General features: G+C 46.6%; 1 protein-coding gene across 1 annotated transcript in view; it reads right to left on the bottom strand.

Annotated features, from left to right (window-relative positions):
• GMPR (guanosine monophosphate reductase) overlaps positions 1 to 9,613 on the bottom strand; it is a 43,668-nt gene extending 34,055 nt beyond the window's left edge. Inside the window, exons 1-2 of the mRNA XM_034985730.1 lie at positions 9,460 to 9,613; positions 1,296 to 1,415 (exon numbers count right to left, since the gene is read on the bottom strand). Coding sequence (XP_034841621.1) covers positions 1,296 to 1,415; positions 9,460 to 9,546 — 207 coding nt within the window. The 5' untranslated portion in view covers positions 9,547 to 9,613. The remainder of the gene's footprint in view (positions 1 to 1,295; positions 1,416 to 9,459) is intronic.
• Positions 9,614 to 16,969: the final 7,356 nt, after the last annotated feature.

Here is a 16,969-nt window from a genome sequence, read left to right as displayed (position 1 = left end):
GGGTACGCTACTTTACTGTGTTTTCAATGGACACGGTCTCAAATGACGGGGAGTCCTTCCTGTGAAAGTTCTACATTTTTTATGGACTCACAACTCGATATGGGAATGAATCTGGACTACTGATTCGCTCCCTGATTCCACCCACTTTCCCACTAATACATAATTCATTAGTAGCGATGGCTGATCACAGAGCAGAGCAAGGGAAAGACCAGGAGGAAAAAAAAATACAAATTTCTTTAGCAATTAATTTATTAGCCTCCGGGCCGAAGCTCGGTGGGGGCTGTGGGCTGACAGAGACTACAACTGATCACGGAGCCAGACAGACCACCCCCTACTCCATTTTTCGAATTCATCATCGGTTTGAAAATCTTCCTTCTACACTGAATCCTTGCACCTCCTGAGGTTTGACTTGCTGCCCACAGCGAGAAGCTCTTTCAACTAATTGGATTTCTCTTTCCACTCGGCAGGCATTATCGATGGAAAAAGACACACAAACTCTGTGCACATCAGAAGCAAACATTTCACATCTGGGATGAATAAGGTGCGTTGCACCTCAGACCCAGCCGCATGGGACAGAGGTCCTGCCCACAAACAGCTTTTCCTTTACTTCTCCCAATGCCAGGATACCAGCTACTCGCTTTATAGGAAATGAGACTGGTAAATTGGCCAGAAGGGACCTTGAGCTTCTACTGTTAGCTGTCAGTGTGAGTTGGGAGGCAAATCCCTTATTCTGGAGTCAGTCTGGGTTTGAATCTTGAATGTACTGGTCTGAATGCCCTGAGCCAAGGGACCTCTCCTCTCTCTCTCTGCCTCAGTTCTGTAAAAGGAACCCACCCAGAGGGGCTGTGGCAACATTACACACATTCTATCCACTGTTTGGCACCTAAGTGCTCAACAAATGTTTTGTAATAAATGTTACTGCATAGACTGCATACGAAGCAGTTCTGCCTTAATTTCAAAGGCAAGGTTGCTCTTCTATAATATGACACCAGTCTAACTTTATAAGATCTCTAGTTTCTCAAACTATCGTGAGCATTTTCAAGGAAGAAGGGGATGCAGATCTAGACCATTTCATGAAATGCGAAGTCCACGCTCCATCCATCTTCTGACTGCAAAGGGAAGATAAGAAGTGTCCCCCAGCATCCATCAGACTCAGAACTAAACAGTCTGGCCACAGTGAATGACCCAAAGCGTTTCAATTTTCTCTCTTCCTCCTTGTGTCTGAACAAGTCCAGGATGGGCTCCTGACAACCCGTCCAGGGTAAGCAGCAGAGGGAACAAAGCCCACCTCTTACCTGGGACATCACCACCGCCATCTCGAATGTCCCCACGGTGTCCATGTTGGCCACGATGATGGGAATCCCTGAGTAGGTCTGCTTCGAATTTCGAAACGTGAAGGTACGCTCAAGATCCACCTATTGGCAGAAAGGGAAAAGGAGTGCTTTGCTCTTTAAGTTGTTTGTGAAGAATTTCGAGAGTTTGGAGCAAGGGAAGAACAAAAAGGAAGTGCAGGTCCTTTGGTCCCTTGGTCTCTTGGGTGCTGAGCCAGGTGTTCCAAAGACAGGAGAGTTCCTCAGGAGACCGAGTGACAGGTTGTCATCCAGGGACAAAGCTGAACCGGCCTCGTTACGATCCTCAAGCGTCAGTACAAGGCACCAGACGTCCTGCCATCAAACCAAACCTCGGAACCAGAAGCTTGTCTCCTTCAGTAGCCTCTCCCCACCCACGGCCACCTTCTGTCCCCAGCCTGATCCATCCTGGCCCTAAATACCCACATACATGCTATCTTCCCCACTTCCAAGCACCAGAGGGACCATTCCCCTTCTGGAAAAATTCACTCCACTCTTCCCTGCCAAGCATGGTTTTCCCTTTCATTCTTACTCTCAGAGAGAACCAGACACTCCAAATTCACCCTGCAGTGAGCTGCAAACCATTAATCCCTTAACCTGTCAACCTTCTCAGTGGCTTTGTGATTCTGAGCATCTTTCAGAGAGCTGAGAGGAAGTACTTGCAACCGTATGTCTCCGCATATCAACACTTGCTCCTTTGACATGCAAGTGGTGGAGGGAGGGGGAGGGCCCTCCCATTCTACTGTAACTCCAACTTCAGGGCATTTGTGGCTAAGCCAGCTCTCAGGAATCCAGAACTAGCCCAGATGGGGGGCTCAGTAAAAGCTGTGCGCTAGGGCCCCGCGCTCACCAAGAGGTAGCAGAGTCAGAACCACTTCTGTGACCCAAGCAGATCCAAGGCTTACAGGCTCTTGGATCCATTTTTCACCCTTTTCCTGCCCCCCTCTTACCAGAGGAAGGCCACCCTTCCCCCACCCCACCCCACGCCACGCCACATCAAGGCTCCACTGCCCAGGTTGGTTTCTGGCTGGGTTCAGCCAATGAAGAAACTGGGTAGGAAACTGAAGGATAGTGCGGAACAAGAGAGGGGGGCCTGTATGTAGTCAGGGCATGTCTCCCAGAACCCCTCTGCCTTGGCCTGCGTGGTCTTGGTTCCAGCTTTCACAGAGTGATCGCAGGACTTGGGCTCCAGTAACATCACCTCCTCCCCTCTGGAAGTGGTTTTCCACTTTTGCCAATCTCTGGGGTGCCCCAAGATCTCATTGGGCATGCCTCGGAGAGCTTGCATTAAATTTCCTGTTTTACATATTCAGCATTGTTTGAGGCGGACCTGGACAGGCACAAGACCATCCTGGAAGTGCGTGCCTCCCCAAAGGAGTACCGTTGGGAGACACAGAGGCGTGCATCTTGAGCCTCTGAAATAATTCCGACCTACATTAATCGTGGCTTCACGAGTTCATCGGCAATCATCATTTCCTACCAGTGTTTACCTACCCTTCCCCTATCCCTTTTCATTTGAGACAACTTTCCCTTTGCAATCACATGTCAAAAAACACCAAGGGACACCTCGGGCCATTTAGCCTTTCCACACATCTCCCTTGTTCTCTACACAACTCCACGTCCAGGAGGCTTCCTGGGTGAATGACGTCATAGGTATGTCTGCTCTGGCCTTAAAAGCGAAGATGAGGGGAAATGAGATGGAGTCACTGCACGAGCAGGTGGGGCAGCTCACTCATCCCCTTCTCTGCTTCCTTCATTATGATTCTTGGCTCTACTTCAGTGAAGCAAGTTCGATTTACATTCTGAGAGCTAACTGAAGGAGTCTATCAGTTGTAACTTTCTGTGCTGCTGAGGGCACTCTAACATTCTGGCTTTAATGGCTTAAAATAATCAGAATCCCTAGGTCTCAAAGGACTCATACTCCTCCCAAGATGCATGGGGAGGGCTGCTACACTCTGCACTCAGCTGAGCTCACAGTGGGTTTTTCTGGGCACCCCAAGACCCTACCCGCAGTATGGAAAAAACAGAGCCCTTCATGGAAAAAGGTCAGCCTTGACAGTGAACTCCTGCCCTTATTTCTAGTCTTCATGTGGTAGATTCCACACTATCCTTAATTCTAGGAATGAGAAATAAAATTATCTTCCCCAAGTAAGAATAAACTATCGGGACTACATAAAAATAAAAAGCTTTGGGTTGCCTGGGTGGCTCAGTCGGTTAAGCATCTGCTTTCAGCTCAGGTCATGATCCCAGGGTCCTGGGATTGAGCCCCGCGTTGGGCTCCCTGCTCGGTGGGGAGTCTGCTTCTCCCTCTCCCTCTGCCCCTCTCCCGGCTTGTGCTCTGTCTCTGTCTCTCTCTCTCTAATAAATAAATAAAATCTTTAAAAATTTTTTAAAAAATAAAAAGCTTCTGCACAGCACAGGAAATAATCAACAAAACAATAAGGCAACTTATGGAATGGGAGAAGATATTTGCAAATTATATATCCGATAGAGTTAGTATCCAAAATATATAAACTTATCAAACTCAACACCACAAAAAGGAATAATCCAATTAAAAATGGGCAGAACACCTGAACAGACATTTCTCCAAAGAAGACATAGAGATGACCAACAGACACGTGAAAAGATGCTCAACATCACTCATTATAAGGGAAAAGCAAAGCAAAACTACAACGAGATATTACCTCACACCAGTCAGAATAGCGAAAATCAAAAAGATGAGAAACAAGAGATGTTGGCAGGGATGTGGAGGAAAAAGGAACCCTCCTGCACTGTTGATGAGAAGGCAAGCTGGTACAGCCACTCGAAAATAGTAAAGAGGTTCCGCAAAAACTTAAAAACAGAACTACCCTATGATCCATCAATTGCACTACTGGGTATTTACTCCCCAAAATACAAAAACATTAATTCAAAGGGATACATGCACCTCTATGTTATAGCAGAATTAGTCACAACAGACGAATTATGGAAACAGCCCAAGTGTCTGCCAACTAATGAATGGATAGGAAAGATGTGATACATATACACTATGGAATATTACTTGGCCATAAAAAAGAGTGAAATCTTGCCATTTGCAACAACATGGATGGAGCTAGAGAATATAATGCTAAGTGAAATAAATGAGAGAAAGACAAACACCACATGATTTCACTCATATGTGGAACTTAAGAAACAAAACAAATGAACAAAGGAAAAAGAGAAAGAGAGACTAGCCAAGAAACAGACTCGGAACTATAGAAAACACATTCAGGGTTCCCGGAGGGAGGGGGTGGCGGATGGATGAAACAGGTGATGGGAAGTAAGGAGGGCACTTTTGTGAGGAGCACCAGGTGACGTATGGACTTGCTGAATTACTATATTGTACACCTGAAACTAATATTACACTGTATGTTCACTATACAATATCAAACACTATATATTTTAAAAAATAAAATTGAAAAAAAAATTTAAATTATCTTCCCCGATCTTATCCATACAGACAAAAAGACACATACACTGCCCCCCAAAAAAATACACCACTTGTTCACTGAGAGAGATGTTTTAAATATTCCAGCCTCCCAGGAACAAAACTTGGCATTTAATCTGCCACAGCTGGTCAATGCACCAAATATAGCACCTCCAAGTTCCCACTCTGCTAAGCCTGATTTGCAAGGGGACATAGAGTCATAAACTATCCCTCCCCCACCTCAAAAACACATGTTTCTGCTGCCCTTTAAACACACCTTCATTAACATCAGGCCTACAGCCCAACACTGGGGGGGGGCCAAAAACAAAATGGGGGCCCACCCACCCCATTTCTAAAGACTCAATGTTAGGATCGAGCTAACAGGCTTACCCAGAAGCATAAGCCTTCTACATCGTGTTCTATCCTCCCACCGTGACAAACACAATTTCATTAATCGTCTGGAAAGTACCAGAAGATGGTGTCATGGGGAGCCAGTCCCTGGCCTCCGGGTCCACACCCTCTCCTCGTCCCACACAAATCCTGACGTGCACACACAGACACTCCAGTCTGCACACTAAACTCCATGCACACACGCACCCACGCTCACACACAGCTGCCGCTGGACCACTCTCTGACATTGGAGGTGAGCACATCAGCAGCATGGCAGGTCCTTGGGAAAACACACCTTGGAAAGGAGCCCTTGCCAGCCCTGAAACTAGCCTGAAGTCATCTGGGCAAGGAAATCCAGGATCCTGAGTTTCTAGAACATGACCTAGAGGATAAGCCCGGCCCACCGGCCCTGTCCAGTGAGGAGGAGGGTACAGGGGAGCAGGAGGGCTGTGTGGGGTGGGGGCCCCTTTTGCCTGGATCTATAGGTGGTACTGATTGAAGCAATTCTCTTATTAAATAAATTACTATCTGTCTCGCCTGTAAAAGGCAAGTCTACAGGGAGAATCCCTCTTATCTTTATAGTCCTAGTGGCTAAAAGTGTGGAAGAAATTAATATCCGACCAAGGGGTAAGAATGATACTGTATTTTCTGGGCAATGCTTGGTGGGCCCCAGCCCAGCTTCCTGAATGTTCTGTCCCCTGCAGGCTTCACCACCAGTTGGCAGGATCTGGAGAAGTTTGTGCAGCTGTGTGTTACCAGATCCACAAACGGAAAGGACTCCAGCAGCTAGCCCAGAGCATCTGTGTGCACATCAGAATCATTGTAGGATGGTTTCCAAAATACACATGCTCACGCTGCTCCCAACTTAGTGAGAACCTTTGTGTTGGAGACAATATGTGTATTTTGGAGTGTCTCCCTAGGTGATTCATTAAGAACAATTCTACTCAAACCCTCTAATTTTACAGAGGCTGTTACGGTTTGCAATGTGTCTTCCCAAAAGATGCCAAAATGCCAACCAGCGGTACCTGTGAATTGTAATAGGGTCTTTGCTGATGATCAAAGTAAGAGATCAGCAGGGTAGGGTCCATCCTAGTATGACTGGTGTTTGCAAAATGGGAAAATGTGGACAGAATGCGAGAACATGGTGTAAAGATGAAGGCAGAGATGGGGAATGAGGCCTCTACAAAGCAAGGAACACCCAAGACTGTGGGTAAACAACCAGAAGGTAGAAGAGAGAAATGTAACAGATTCTCTCTCACAGCACTGGGCAGGATCTAGCCTGTGGACACTTTGATCTGGAGCTCCTAGCCTCCTGCACTGTGAGACAGTAAATTTCTATTGTGTAAGTTTGTGGAACTTTGTTACAGCGGCCCCGTGAAACTAACACAGAGCCAAGGTACTAAAATAGAACAGAGGTTGAACTAAAACCCAGGTCAGCTTGCTCCAAGGCCTATATTCTCTTCACTGCCATGCTCTGATCCCCTATGGGCCAACCTGCTGTGGACCCCCAGGCTGGATGCGAGTTCCCTGGATCTGCTGGTAAAAAAAAAAAAAAAAAAAAAAAATCACTAGTGAGTTTTAACATTGTGTCGAGACTTCTCTGTCCTAGGACAAGTGGCCAATTTTCTGCTGCAAATTTCTTCATTGTAGGACTTCCAAAGTTATGGCTGTGTTAGTAAGTTTTGTTTTGTTTTGTTTTGTTTTTAAATCTTATCCTAGGTTAAGGGCTCCAGTGGGACACCAGAGCCAGGAATGGGTTCTGATGACAAACGGATCAGGGAGTCAAGGAATGACTCGACCTCCCCAGTGTGTCAGATAAAGACAAAGTTCTTGCTTCAATCAACAAACATGTGACTTCTTTTGAAAGGATTACCCAAAGGCTCCCATGCAGCCCTGTGGGACTTTATTCTTATGTGCCAGGGACTTGTATGGACAGTTGAGAGAAGACCTCCTATCCGGCACAATCACAATAAGGGAGCTGACCTCAAATTCATTTTTTATGACGCGTGCAGAAACGCCCCTACAGGAGTCCTAGAACGTCTAAGTGGGAAACCACTCTGCCTTTCTCTCCATTTTCCTGCTCACTGCCTGATGATCCATGAGCAGACCTAGCTCTCAGCAAAACTGTTGCAGTGATAAATCTTGTCAAGAGTCAGAACTCCCTGCCCAGCCAGGTCGGCTCTGACAGGCTATGATTTCTCTCCCCTGGCTCCATGCAACTCTGCTCGCTGGTTAAGCTCAAACGCTGTCTTTTTACCACTTTAGTTTCCAATTTGCATGCAAGTATTACCTCTGTCAGGGGACGCGCAGCCTAGACTTCTATCTGATCGCACAATGAGAAGTTTTGATCATCTCCCTATAAGAAATTTCAGGCATCCCCAACAAACTGAAAAAACACTGATTAGAAGCCTACTTAGATCAAGGGCTAACTAGATCCCTCCAACATCATCAAAGCAGGCAGATTATGGGATGCAACCAGCAGGCACCTACACCGTTAGGGGAACCTACTGGAAAGACGATTCCAGTTAACTCTGGCTTCCAGGCAGAGAGCTGGCAAGCACCCAGACAAATATGAAAACATTTCTCAAGGGCACAGAGTTCTCACTGCAACATGTACATGGAGATTGCAAGGTGCCACTGCATGCTGGGACATTAATAGTTTCAATCAGCCCAAAGTATGAAACCAAATGATGCATGATATCATACCATTCTCTGGAAAAGAATAATTCACTCTATTACATAAATTCTAAATGTTTTACCTTCTCAAGATGCTGCCCGGCTCAAAAAATACGTATGATCTATCCTTGTTTTAAACATGTCATTTTTCTTAAAATTAAGTTTCTCTCTCCTAAGTGAATTTTGAACAGATACTGAAAGAATATTCAGGCCACCACCACATTATTCGTCTGCCCAGAATCCCCACATCTTGTCTTGTTCTGGCCTTAGGTACAAACTATTTATTTTTCTTTCAAGGGTCTGCCCTGCTCTTTAAGGACGTGATGAAGGACAGGAGGAGGGTAGTCCAATCTAGAGTGAGGAGGGTTAACCACTCCCGCCTCTTGCAGTCCTGTACCGTCCCATCCTCGCGGGCTCCAGCTGCCGCCCCTCCTGCTTGAGAAGGTGACTTGTTCTGGTCACCGGCGAAAAGAGGACGTTTCCTTAATCCAAACCAGCCCTCGGCTGGCAACACCAGGCACTGCAGTCAGGCCCGGGCACAGGCGCGCAGCCGAGTTCCTTGCAAGGGGATTTATTTATGATTCTGTGGCGCTGAGCGTTTGAAAGAGTGTGCTGGCTCGGCTTCCTCCTGTTTACTCCTGCAGCCCCAGCCTCCAGATGGGAGTCATTTCCTCACCTCCTTCTCCAGCTCTTAGAAGACCAGGTCACCAGCACACCCTCCTCCGGGGGGGACTCTGCTTTTCTGAGCAACTAGTTTATCCTTCAGGCTTTCACCTTCCTCATCCCCAGCAGGGCCATCACTCTCCCTCTCCCCTGGGGCTACTGCCGGTCCAGTAGCCACCTGTTCCTCAGGCTTTGATCTCATCAACACCGAACCGGCAAAACTGCCCAGGGTGTCCCTATTTGCCTCCCACCCCCACGCCCCTACGCCAGTGCTTTCTGCTTCCCTAGAACTGGGCCGGACTGCAGCTGTCCAGTAAGCCGGGTGCCACCAGGCACGAGTCCTCAGCCTCACTCCCAGCAAGGTCACTGAAACGTGGGAGGTAAACCCTGAACTTTTGCCGCCCTGGAGTTTGCCTGTTTTTTCAGACATTTAAAAAAAAAAAAAAAAATCCATCGCTGGAGCTGATACTAGAGCAGAGAGCAGCGGTTCTCCGCACCGAGAGACTGCCCAAATCACAAAGCTCTCCAGTTGTTTGTCCTCTCCCTTTACACCTGGGCTCCAGGGGGTCAATTCCTCCCTCTATGCACCCCTCCAGCCACCCCCCGTTGTTTCGAAGTCAGTGGGCCACTTGATCTTTGTTCCTCTGTGGTCTAGTCCGCTGTGTACCCCGCCCCCCGCCCCCCGATCGGACGTATTCAGAATTTTACACCGGAGCTGGGTCCCTCAAAGATACCTCAAATCCTGGCACGGAACCAGCTGGCTTCCCCCTTTCTCAGCAGGTGGGGAGGCCGGGGGGGGGGCGGTCAGCATCCCATCCCTCAACAGACACACGGAAGAGCCGGCAAGGTTGGCACATCCCACCTCCTTCCACCGTCCTCTCCCGAGCCTACCCGGAAAACGAATCCCACCCCACTGCGGCTTTCGGAGGGCCCCACCTCGGCTCGGCTCCTGAGGCTGCTTCGCTTGGGTCGGAGCAGGACATCCTTAAAGTCCAGCTTGAGGTCTGCATCTATGCGGGGCATGGTGCGGCTCGGCGCGCGGAGGCAGGCGCGGCTACAGCTCGCAGCTCCTTCCTGCAGCGCGGGCGCCCGGCGCTGGAAGGGCGGGCGGGGGGGCGGGGTGCCGGGGTCGTGGGGGGCGCGGGGGGCGGGGCGTCCGGGGGCGGGGCGTTCGGGGCGGGGCGGGGCATTCGGGGGCGGGGCGGCGGGGGGCCCCTTGCGGGTGAGTCTTCGCGGCCGCGGGGCGCGCACGCTGCGCCCTAGGCCGCCGCATCCTGCAGCCGCGCTTGGCCCGCGCTTCCCGGCTCTAGCTCCCCGCGCCGGGGCAGTGGTGGAGAGGGGAGAGGGGTCTGGGGGGGCCGGGCGGGGTAGGCACAGACCAGCGGCTCCGAAATCTGCCAGCGGGACATTTTTAACAACCCGCCCCCCCTTCCCTCCCGCTTACAAGCCTTGGCTCGTCGTGGTGACCGAATTGGCGGGGGTCGCGGAAGAAGGGGGAATGCGCAGCGTCATGTGGGACACCGAGGTCCCCCCATAGGGAGGAGACTTGGCGTATGACCGCCTCACCCGAGGGAAAAGGCGGCTCCTTGGGAGGTTTTGTTTCTTTCTTTTAATTTCAAGCCGCGTGCGCCCATCAAGCGCTGAGTCAGACCTCTGACATGCCAAAGAATAAAGCGTGGGGAAATCAGATAGGATTAAGGAAAAGTGTGTGGGCAGGTAAGTCTATTTGGCAACAATGGGGAGGAGGCAATTTCTGTATCCCCCTTTGGATTTCAGGGGTGTGTTTGTTAGAATAAAAGCAGTGAAGCGTATAGTCAGCGCAGATCCTGGAGTTTGAGGGACCTGAGTCCCCTCTGAGGGTTACCTGTCATGTCAGTTTATTTTTAATTCACTTGTTGACTTGACTGGGAGGAGCCTTCATTATACATTACGGATGTGCTTAAATGCTTGCCCTGTGCCTTCTCAGTCGCTCAGAACAACCCACTGAAGAGAGAGCCACTTTGCAGATAAGGCAAATGAGGATCACATTAAGGAAATGACTTGGCCATGTGGCCTTAAAGTTAAATACAAATCGCTCCGTCATTAAAACTTACTGCAATCTTAACTAAGGCTGCGTCTAAGTCCAGAAACCTCTCTCTGCCTGGGTTCAAAATCTGACCCCACAGCTTTTTAGCTGGGTGACCTTGGGGAGTCACTTTATTTCTTTAAACCTCAGGGGTTTTTTATAGGTTAAAAGAGAAGAGCAGAGAAAGATTTCACCTTGTCACCTCCCAATCTTTTATGAGAATTAAACTGTGTGCATGTGTGTTTGCACAAAGTTTATATACCCTGACTTGTTGAATCACTGTATTGTGCTCCTGAAGCTAATATAACACTGTATGTTAACTACCTGGAATTAAAATAAAAACTAAAAAAAATAAAGTGTGCTGAAACAGGAATAAACCCAAATTTATGTCCCCTACTTGCTCAGTAAACTGTAGCTATTTATTTCGAGTCACATGTTACATTATGTGCCTCATGCTTTTTAGCCTCAAACTAGATTGCTAACTGCACAAAGGTAGGAATCACCTTCACTTTCTTGTGGTTGTCTGTGGCCTCCACTGTTCTCCGTGAACTCAAACTCGGTGTGGCTGACCAGAAAGATACATCCCAAAGCTCACTGAACACAAACGTCTGCAAATGGTTTGCCCATCCCACTTGCTCTCACTATCTTTGCCCCCACAGGAAGTTCTTGAAGTTTCAGGGAAGGAAATGAAAGTTATCAGTGAGAGAATGAAAATAACCATAATGAGCTGGACCAAGGAAATTTTTAGGACCCTTGTCAAATCGCAGGCAGATGTGCTGCTTGTTCCAAAATAGTAAAAGGGAACCTAATATGAGAACCTAATCTGATCTTGAGTTTGTAATTAAAAAACAAAGTAAGGGGCGCCTGGCTGGCTCAGTGGGAAGAGCATGTGACTTGATCTCTGTGTTGTGAGTTCAAGCCCCACATTAGGTGAGAGATTACTTAAAAATAAAATATTTTTGGGGCGCCTGGGTGGCTCAGTTGGTTGAGCGACTGCCTTCGGCTCAGGTCATGATCCTGGAGTCCCGGGATCGAGTCCCACATCGGGCTCCCTGCTCGGCGGGGGGTCTGCTTCTCCTTCTGACCCTCTTCCCTCTCGTGCTCTCTGTCTCTCATTCTCTCTCTCTCAAAAAATAAATAAAATCTTTAAAATAAATAAATAAATAAATAAAATATTTTTAAAAAAGTTTTTAATAAATAAATACCAAAGTAAAATATAATTACTCTATAGTATGGTTATTTAAAAATTGTTCTCCCAAAAGGGGGGGAAAAGAAACCCTAAACTTGTGAAGCATCTGCCCCTGGGATATAGTACAGGGGTAAGGGGGGGGGGAGCTTTATATTTATTGTTACCTACGCTGTCTTAAGGGAAAAGCATCCTTGCCTTGAGCTTGTTCCTTTGCCCCTGGGGATGCTACCTCTCCTCTTAGCTTCTTGACCACGCTCTTTCTCTTAGAACAGGGACAGAAGCTCACTTCACACCATCCATTCCCTCTCCTTCTGGAATGTCCCATCATACCTGCCCTCTTCTCAGGCACAAAAGAGTCAGCGTGACTCCTTGAATCTCCCCCACCAACCTAGACTCCTTTAAAGGTCCTGCTGTACTTCTCATTGCACTAATAATAACAAAATTCACCTTACAGTACAAGGACTTCATGTAAAGGTTCTGACTCCCAACAGAAAAATTCCTGAGATATCCGGCATCCAATCTAACATTGTATTGTCTAAGGGTAAAGTAGTACCAAAAATGAAGGGGTGCCTGGGTAGCTCAATCAGTTAAGCATCTGCCTTCTGCTTAGGTTATGATCTTGGGGTCATGATCTCAGGGTCCTGGGATGGAACCTTGTGACAGGCTCCCTGTTCAGTGGGGAGTCCGCTTCTCCCTCTCCCTGTGCCCCTCCCCCAACTTGTGTACTTGCTCTCTCTCTCTCAGTAAAAATCTTTTGAAAATATGACATGGGAAGATAGCCTCCAAAATTATGTAAAATAAATCCCACTTGTTTATAGCCCATAATACTTTTACTTATTAATGAATTCAGTTTGCGACTGTTTTGTTTAGGATTTTTGCATATGAGTTCATAAAGAACAATAGCCTGTAGGTCTCCTTTCTTTGGATGTCTGTATCAGTGGCCTCATAGAATGAGCTGGCAAGTGGTCCTTCCTCTATTATCTGATTGGGATTAGTTCTTTAAATATTTAATAGGTTTAAGCAGTGAACTAAAATTATGTGGAATGATATGTTTATTTGGTTTGTTAATTTAGTTTATTAAGCATTTCTCAAAATCCAGAAATTATTAAAATTAAGTATGAAAAAGCTGGAGATAATTCAAAATTATAGTATTTAATATTACAAGGATAAGAAGGAATTTGGGCATAATTGATATTTTGTGGATTCAAGAAAATTTGTACCATTGGATTAACAGAACAGCCTTCTAATGCCAATCAACATGTATATTTGAGTAATTGATTTACAGGAGTAGAAAGTTAAATGTATTAAATTTATGTAGATTGTTGGAACATTTAAGAGAACACAAGTTTTACATACACTATAAAAAGTTGATAAATTATTTTGGAAAGCTCAGCTAGTCAGAGTTTACTGCTTTATCACGCACAATACTTGATGGGGACCTTGTGAAATGCAGATTATGCCTTAGTAGGTCTGGAGTGGTAGGGCTTTGCATATCTTTAAGGTGCACAATAATCACTGAGCACCTTGTAGACAGGCAGGTTTTATGCAGTAGGTCTTGGGTGGGGCTAGCTTGCATTTCTAACAAGTGCCTCCATAAAACCAAGGTTCCAGGGACCACACTCTGGAGTAGCAAAGTGGACAAGTGAGTGTTTAAAAAGGAAATCTAATTGATTGTATTTATTTATTTATGTATTCCTGTTTCTTTAGAAATTGAGAGCACGCAAGATGGGGGGATAGGCAGAGGAAGAGGGAGAGGGAATCTCAAGCCGACTCCGTGCTGAGTGGGGGAACTAGATGCGGGGCTTGATCTCACAACCCTGAGATCATGACCAGAGCCGAAATCAAGAGTTGGACACTTAACCGAGCCACCCAGGCGCCCCTAATCGATTGTGTTTATAAGTGCAGTTTAAAATATTTGAAAGTACTTAAGCGTGTAAATGGGACTGAGTGATATTTGAAAGCCTTTTAAAGGTGGATCTTTCAGATTTGCTCGACGTAGAGGAAGATTTTTTTTTAATTTTTTTTTTTTTTAAGATTTTATTTATTTGAGAGAGAGAATGAGAGACAGAGAGCATGAGAGGGAGGAGGGTCAGAGGGAGAAGCAGACTCCCTGCTGAGCAGGGAGCCTGACGTGGGACTCGATCCCAGGACTCCAGGATCATGACCCGAGCCGAAGGCAGTCGCTTAACCAACTGAGCCACCCAGGCGCCCCAGATTTTTTTTTTTAAAGATTTTATTTATTCATTTATTTGAGAGAGTGAGAGAGAGCACACGAGAGGGGGGAGGGTCAGAGGGAGAAGCAGACTCCTCGCTGAGCAGGGAGCCTGATGCGGGACTCGATCCCGGGACTCCAGGATCATGACCTGAGCCGAAGGCAGTCGCTTAACCAACTGAGCCACCCAGGTGCCCCTAGAGGAAGATTTTTAAGTAGACTGTATAACCTTAACACAGAAACAAGTTTTTAAATTTGTACTTTGGCTGAAGTCAGTCATAATTTTTTTTATAAAGTCAAAATACCTGAATGGCTATTTCTGAGAACTGCCCATAGGGATGTCCAAAATTCGTAATGTAACCCCAGTTTTTTCTGCATGCCAGACATTGTGCTGAGTGTTCTATGTGTGTGTGTTTACCTCTTCACGTGACAACACTATGAGATGGTCACCATCACTATGTCCTCTTTACAGGTGAAGATGCTGAGCTTGCCCAGATTGTAATATTAGCTGGGGTAGATGGACACGCAAACCCAAAGCTGACTCTTCACAGCCTTGCTCCCCCCAGGCTATGTTGTCACAACGTGTCACAGAGCGTCCGTCCCTACTATCAGAGGTTCTTAACTTCGGGTCCAAAACATCAAGAGGTCCCTAAGCTCCGTGAACCTGGGGTCCGTGAACCTGAGTGGGAAACAAAGTTATGTCTTTATTGTCACTAAATGCTCATTGAAATGTAGCATTGTCTACAATTATGAATGTGGGCAAGAGACCACAGTTTATTAACACCACCTATGACTTTCTCATCGTGCCCCCAGATACTTTCCTCCCTCTTCATAATCCTTGAGATCCCTCATCTCTACTTCAAAAGTATGGTGGTTATTAAACATGCAGTCAGATCTTGTCGCTTAATGCATTACTGAAGAAGCCCAATTTGCTTATATTTAATACCTGTATTTCCAAAAATAATTAGTTTCTTTGGCAATCTTGTGTTTTATTTTATGCATTTAAAAATATTACTCTCAGGTTTGCACTTTCGGGCAAATTTCGAGGAAATTTTCTCTCTCTTTTTTTAAAGATTTTTGTACTACATTACTGTATTTGATTGTTTTTGCATAATTAAAAAAAAAAGAATCTGAGAAGTAGTCCACAGGTATCTTATGTCACAAAAAAAGGCTAAGGCCACCTCCCCACCCCTGGCCCAGGCTCTTAAGTTTCTCAAGATCAAGTGACTTAGTTTTATCCTGTAGCAGAGACCTGGCATGAAGGTTGTGATCCTTTGTAGAGTGAATCAGTGAAGGTAGGTTTGTAGGAAGAAGAAAAATGAAAAAGAACCCAAAGGTAGAGCAATGGCAGCTGCTTGGGTAAACACTGGTTCAATCTGAATCTGAATTTGGGATTAAGATAACTCTTCAGGACCAGAGTGGGTCCAGGCACCAGGGTGCTGAGGGGGCCTCTCTCTGAGGATCATACAAGGAGTGATGTGTCCTTACATTTTCCTTTACAGGCCCCAAAACGGCTCTTTCCAGTTGAGCGGGATCTGCATCTCTACTTTTTATTATTTTTTATAATGGCTTTATTGAGATATAGCTCACATACCATACAATTCACCTTTCTAAAATGCACAATTCAGTGATTTTTATTCTGAGTTTTACCGTTATCATCACAATACATTTTAGAACTTGTTCATCACCCCAAAAAGACATCCAGGACCCATTAGCAGCCACTCCCCATTTATGTCCTTTCCCCACTCCCAGCCCCCATAATCTTCGACAACCACCAGTTTACTTTCTGTCTCTATGGATTTTCCTGTTTTGAACATTTCATATAAATGGAATATACAATATGTGGTCTTTTGTGACTGGCTTCTTCACTTGGCGTGTTTTCAAGGGCCATCTATTTTGGAGCCTGCATCACCACTCCTTTCCTCTCTATGGCCAAATTATATTCTACTAGTCCTCTTAAATTTCATACCCCAGGAGCGCCTGGGTGGCTCAGTCGTTAAGCGTCTGCCTTCAGCTCAAGCGCTGGGATCGAGCCCCGCATCGGGCTCCCTGCTCGGGCCGGGAGTCTGCTTCTCCCTCTCCCACTCCCCCTGCTTGTATTCCCTCTCTCGCTGTGTCTCTCTCTGTCAAATAAATAAATAAAATCTAAAAAAAAAAAAAATTTCATACCCCAGATGTCTTGCTTGCTTCACCGTAGTCCCAGTGGTGTAACTCAAGGCACGAAGTACTGATAAAAGGCTTTTCTGATTTCCCAGGCAGGAGAATTCTGGAGGAGGGTGACATACCTCCATGACAGCATCTGGAATTTCTGGAGCTGATTTTCTGGGAGTCCGTGCTCCTTATCAAGAGCTTTGGAGGGGCGCCTGGGTGGCTCAGTCGTTAAGCATCTGCCTTCGGCTCAGGTCATGATCCCAGGGTCCTGGGATTGAGCCCCGCATCAGTCTCCCTGCTCCGCGGGAAGCCTGCTTCTCCCTCTCCCAGTCCCCCTGCTGTGTTCCCTCTCTCACTATGTCCCTCTCTGTCAAATAAATGAATAAAATCTTAAAAAAAAAAAAGAGCTTTGGAGATTGGTATCATACCTGACAGGTCACCGATCCACACTCCACAGGGGCTAGGTATGGATGGGGTCACATCCAAGCCTGTATTCCAAGTAACATCTCTGTGCTGGGCTTCTCAGGGGGGCTTTGATTAAGGGCTAAGCAGAATAGAGCAGGGATGAATATAAATTCTGAAGGTCTTAGGGTAAAAGAGCAAAACCACTGCTTCTGATTCTCTTCTTCCCTCCATTTCTTCACCCTTCAACACGGTACAGCCTGCCCCCTTACACACACACACACACGCGCACGCGTGCACGCACACATGCACACTCCTGAAGTACATTGCTATCTAAACCTTTTGCATTGTCAATAACACTAATATAATATAGTTCATAGCAAAGGCCACAGCTGAGAGCCCATGGAGAGTATGTTTGGTTTGGCCA

Source organism: Mirounga leonina, unplaced genomic scaffold, assembly GCF_011800145.1.
Source record: "Mirounga leonina isolate KUSES-001 unplaced genomic scaffold, KU_Mleo_1.0 Mir_366, whole genome shotgun sequence".
In the NCBI taxonomy this organism is placed as follows: Eukaryota; Metazoa; Chordata; class Mammalia; order Carnivora; family Phocidae; genus Mirounga; species Mirounga leonina.
The sequence above is the reverse complement of the archived record's forward strand: the minus strand, read 5'-3'. Positions and strand labels throughout refer to the sequence as shown.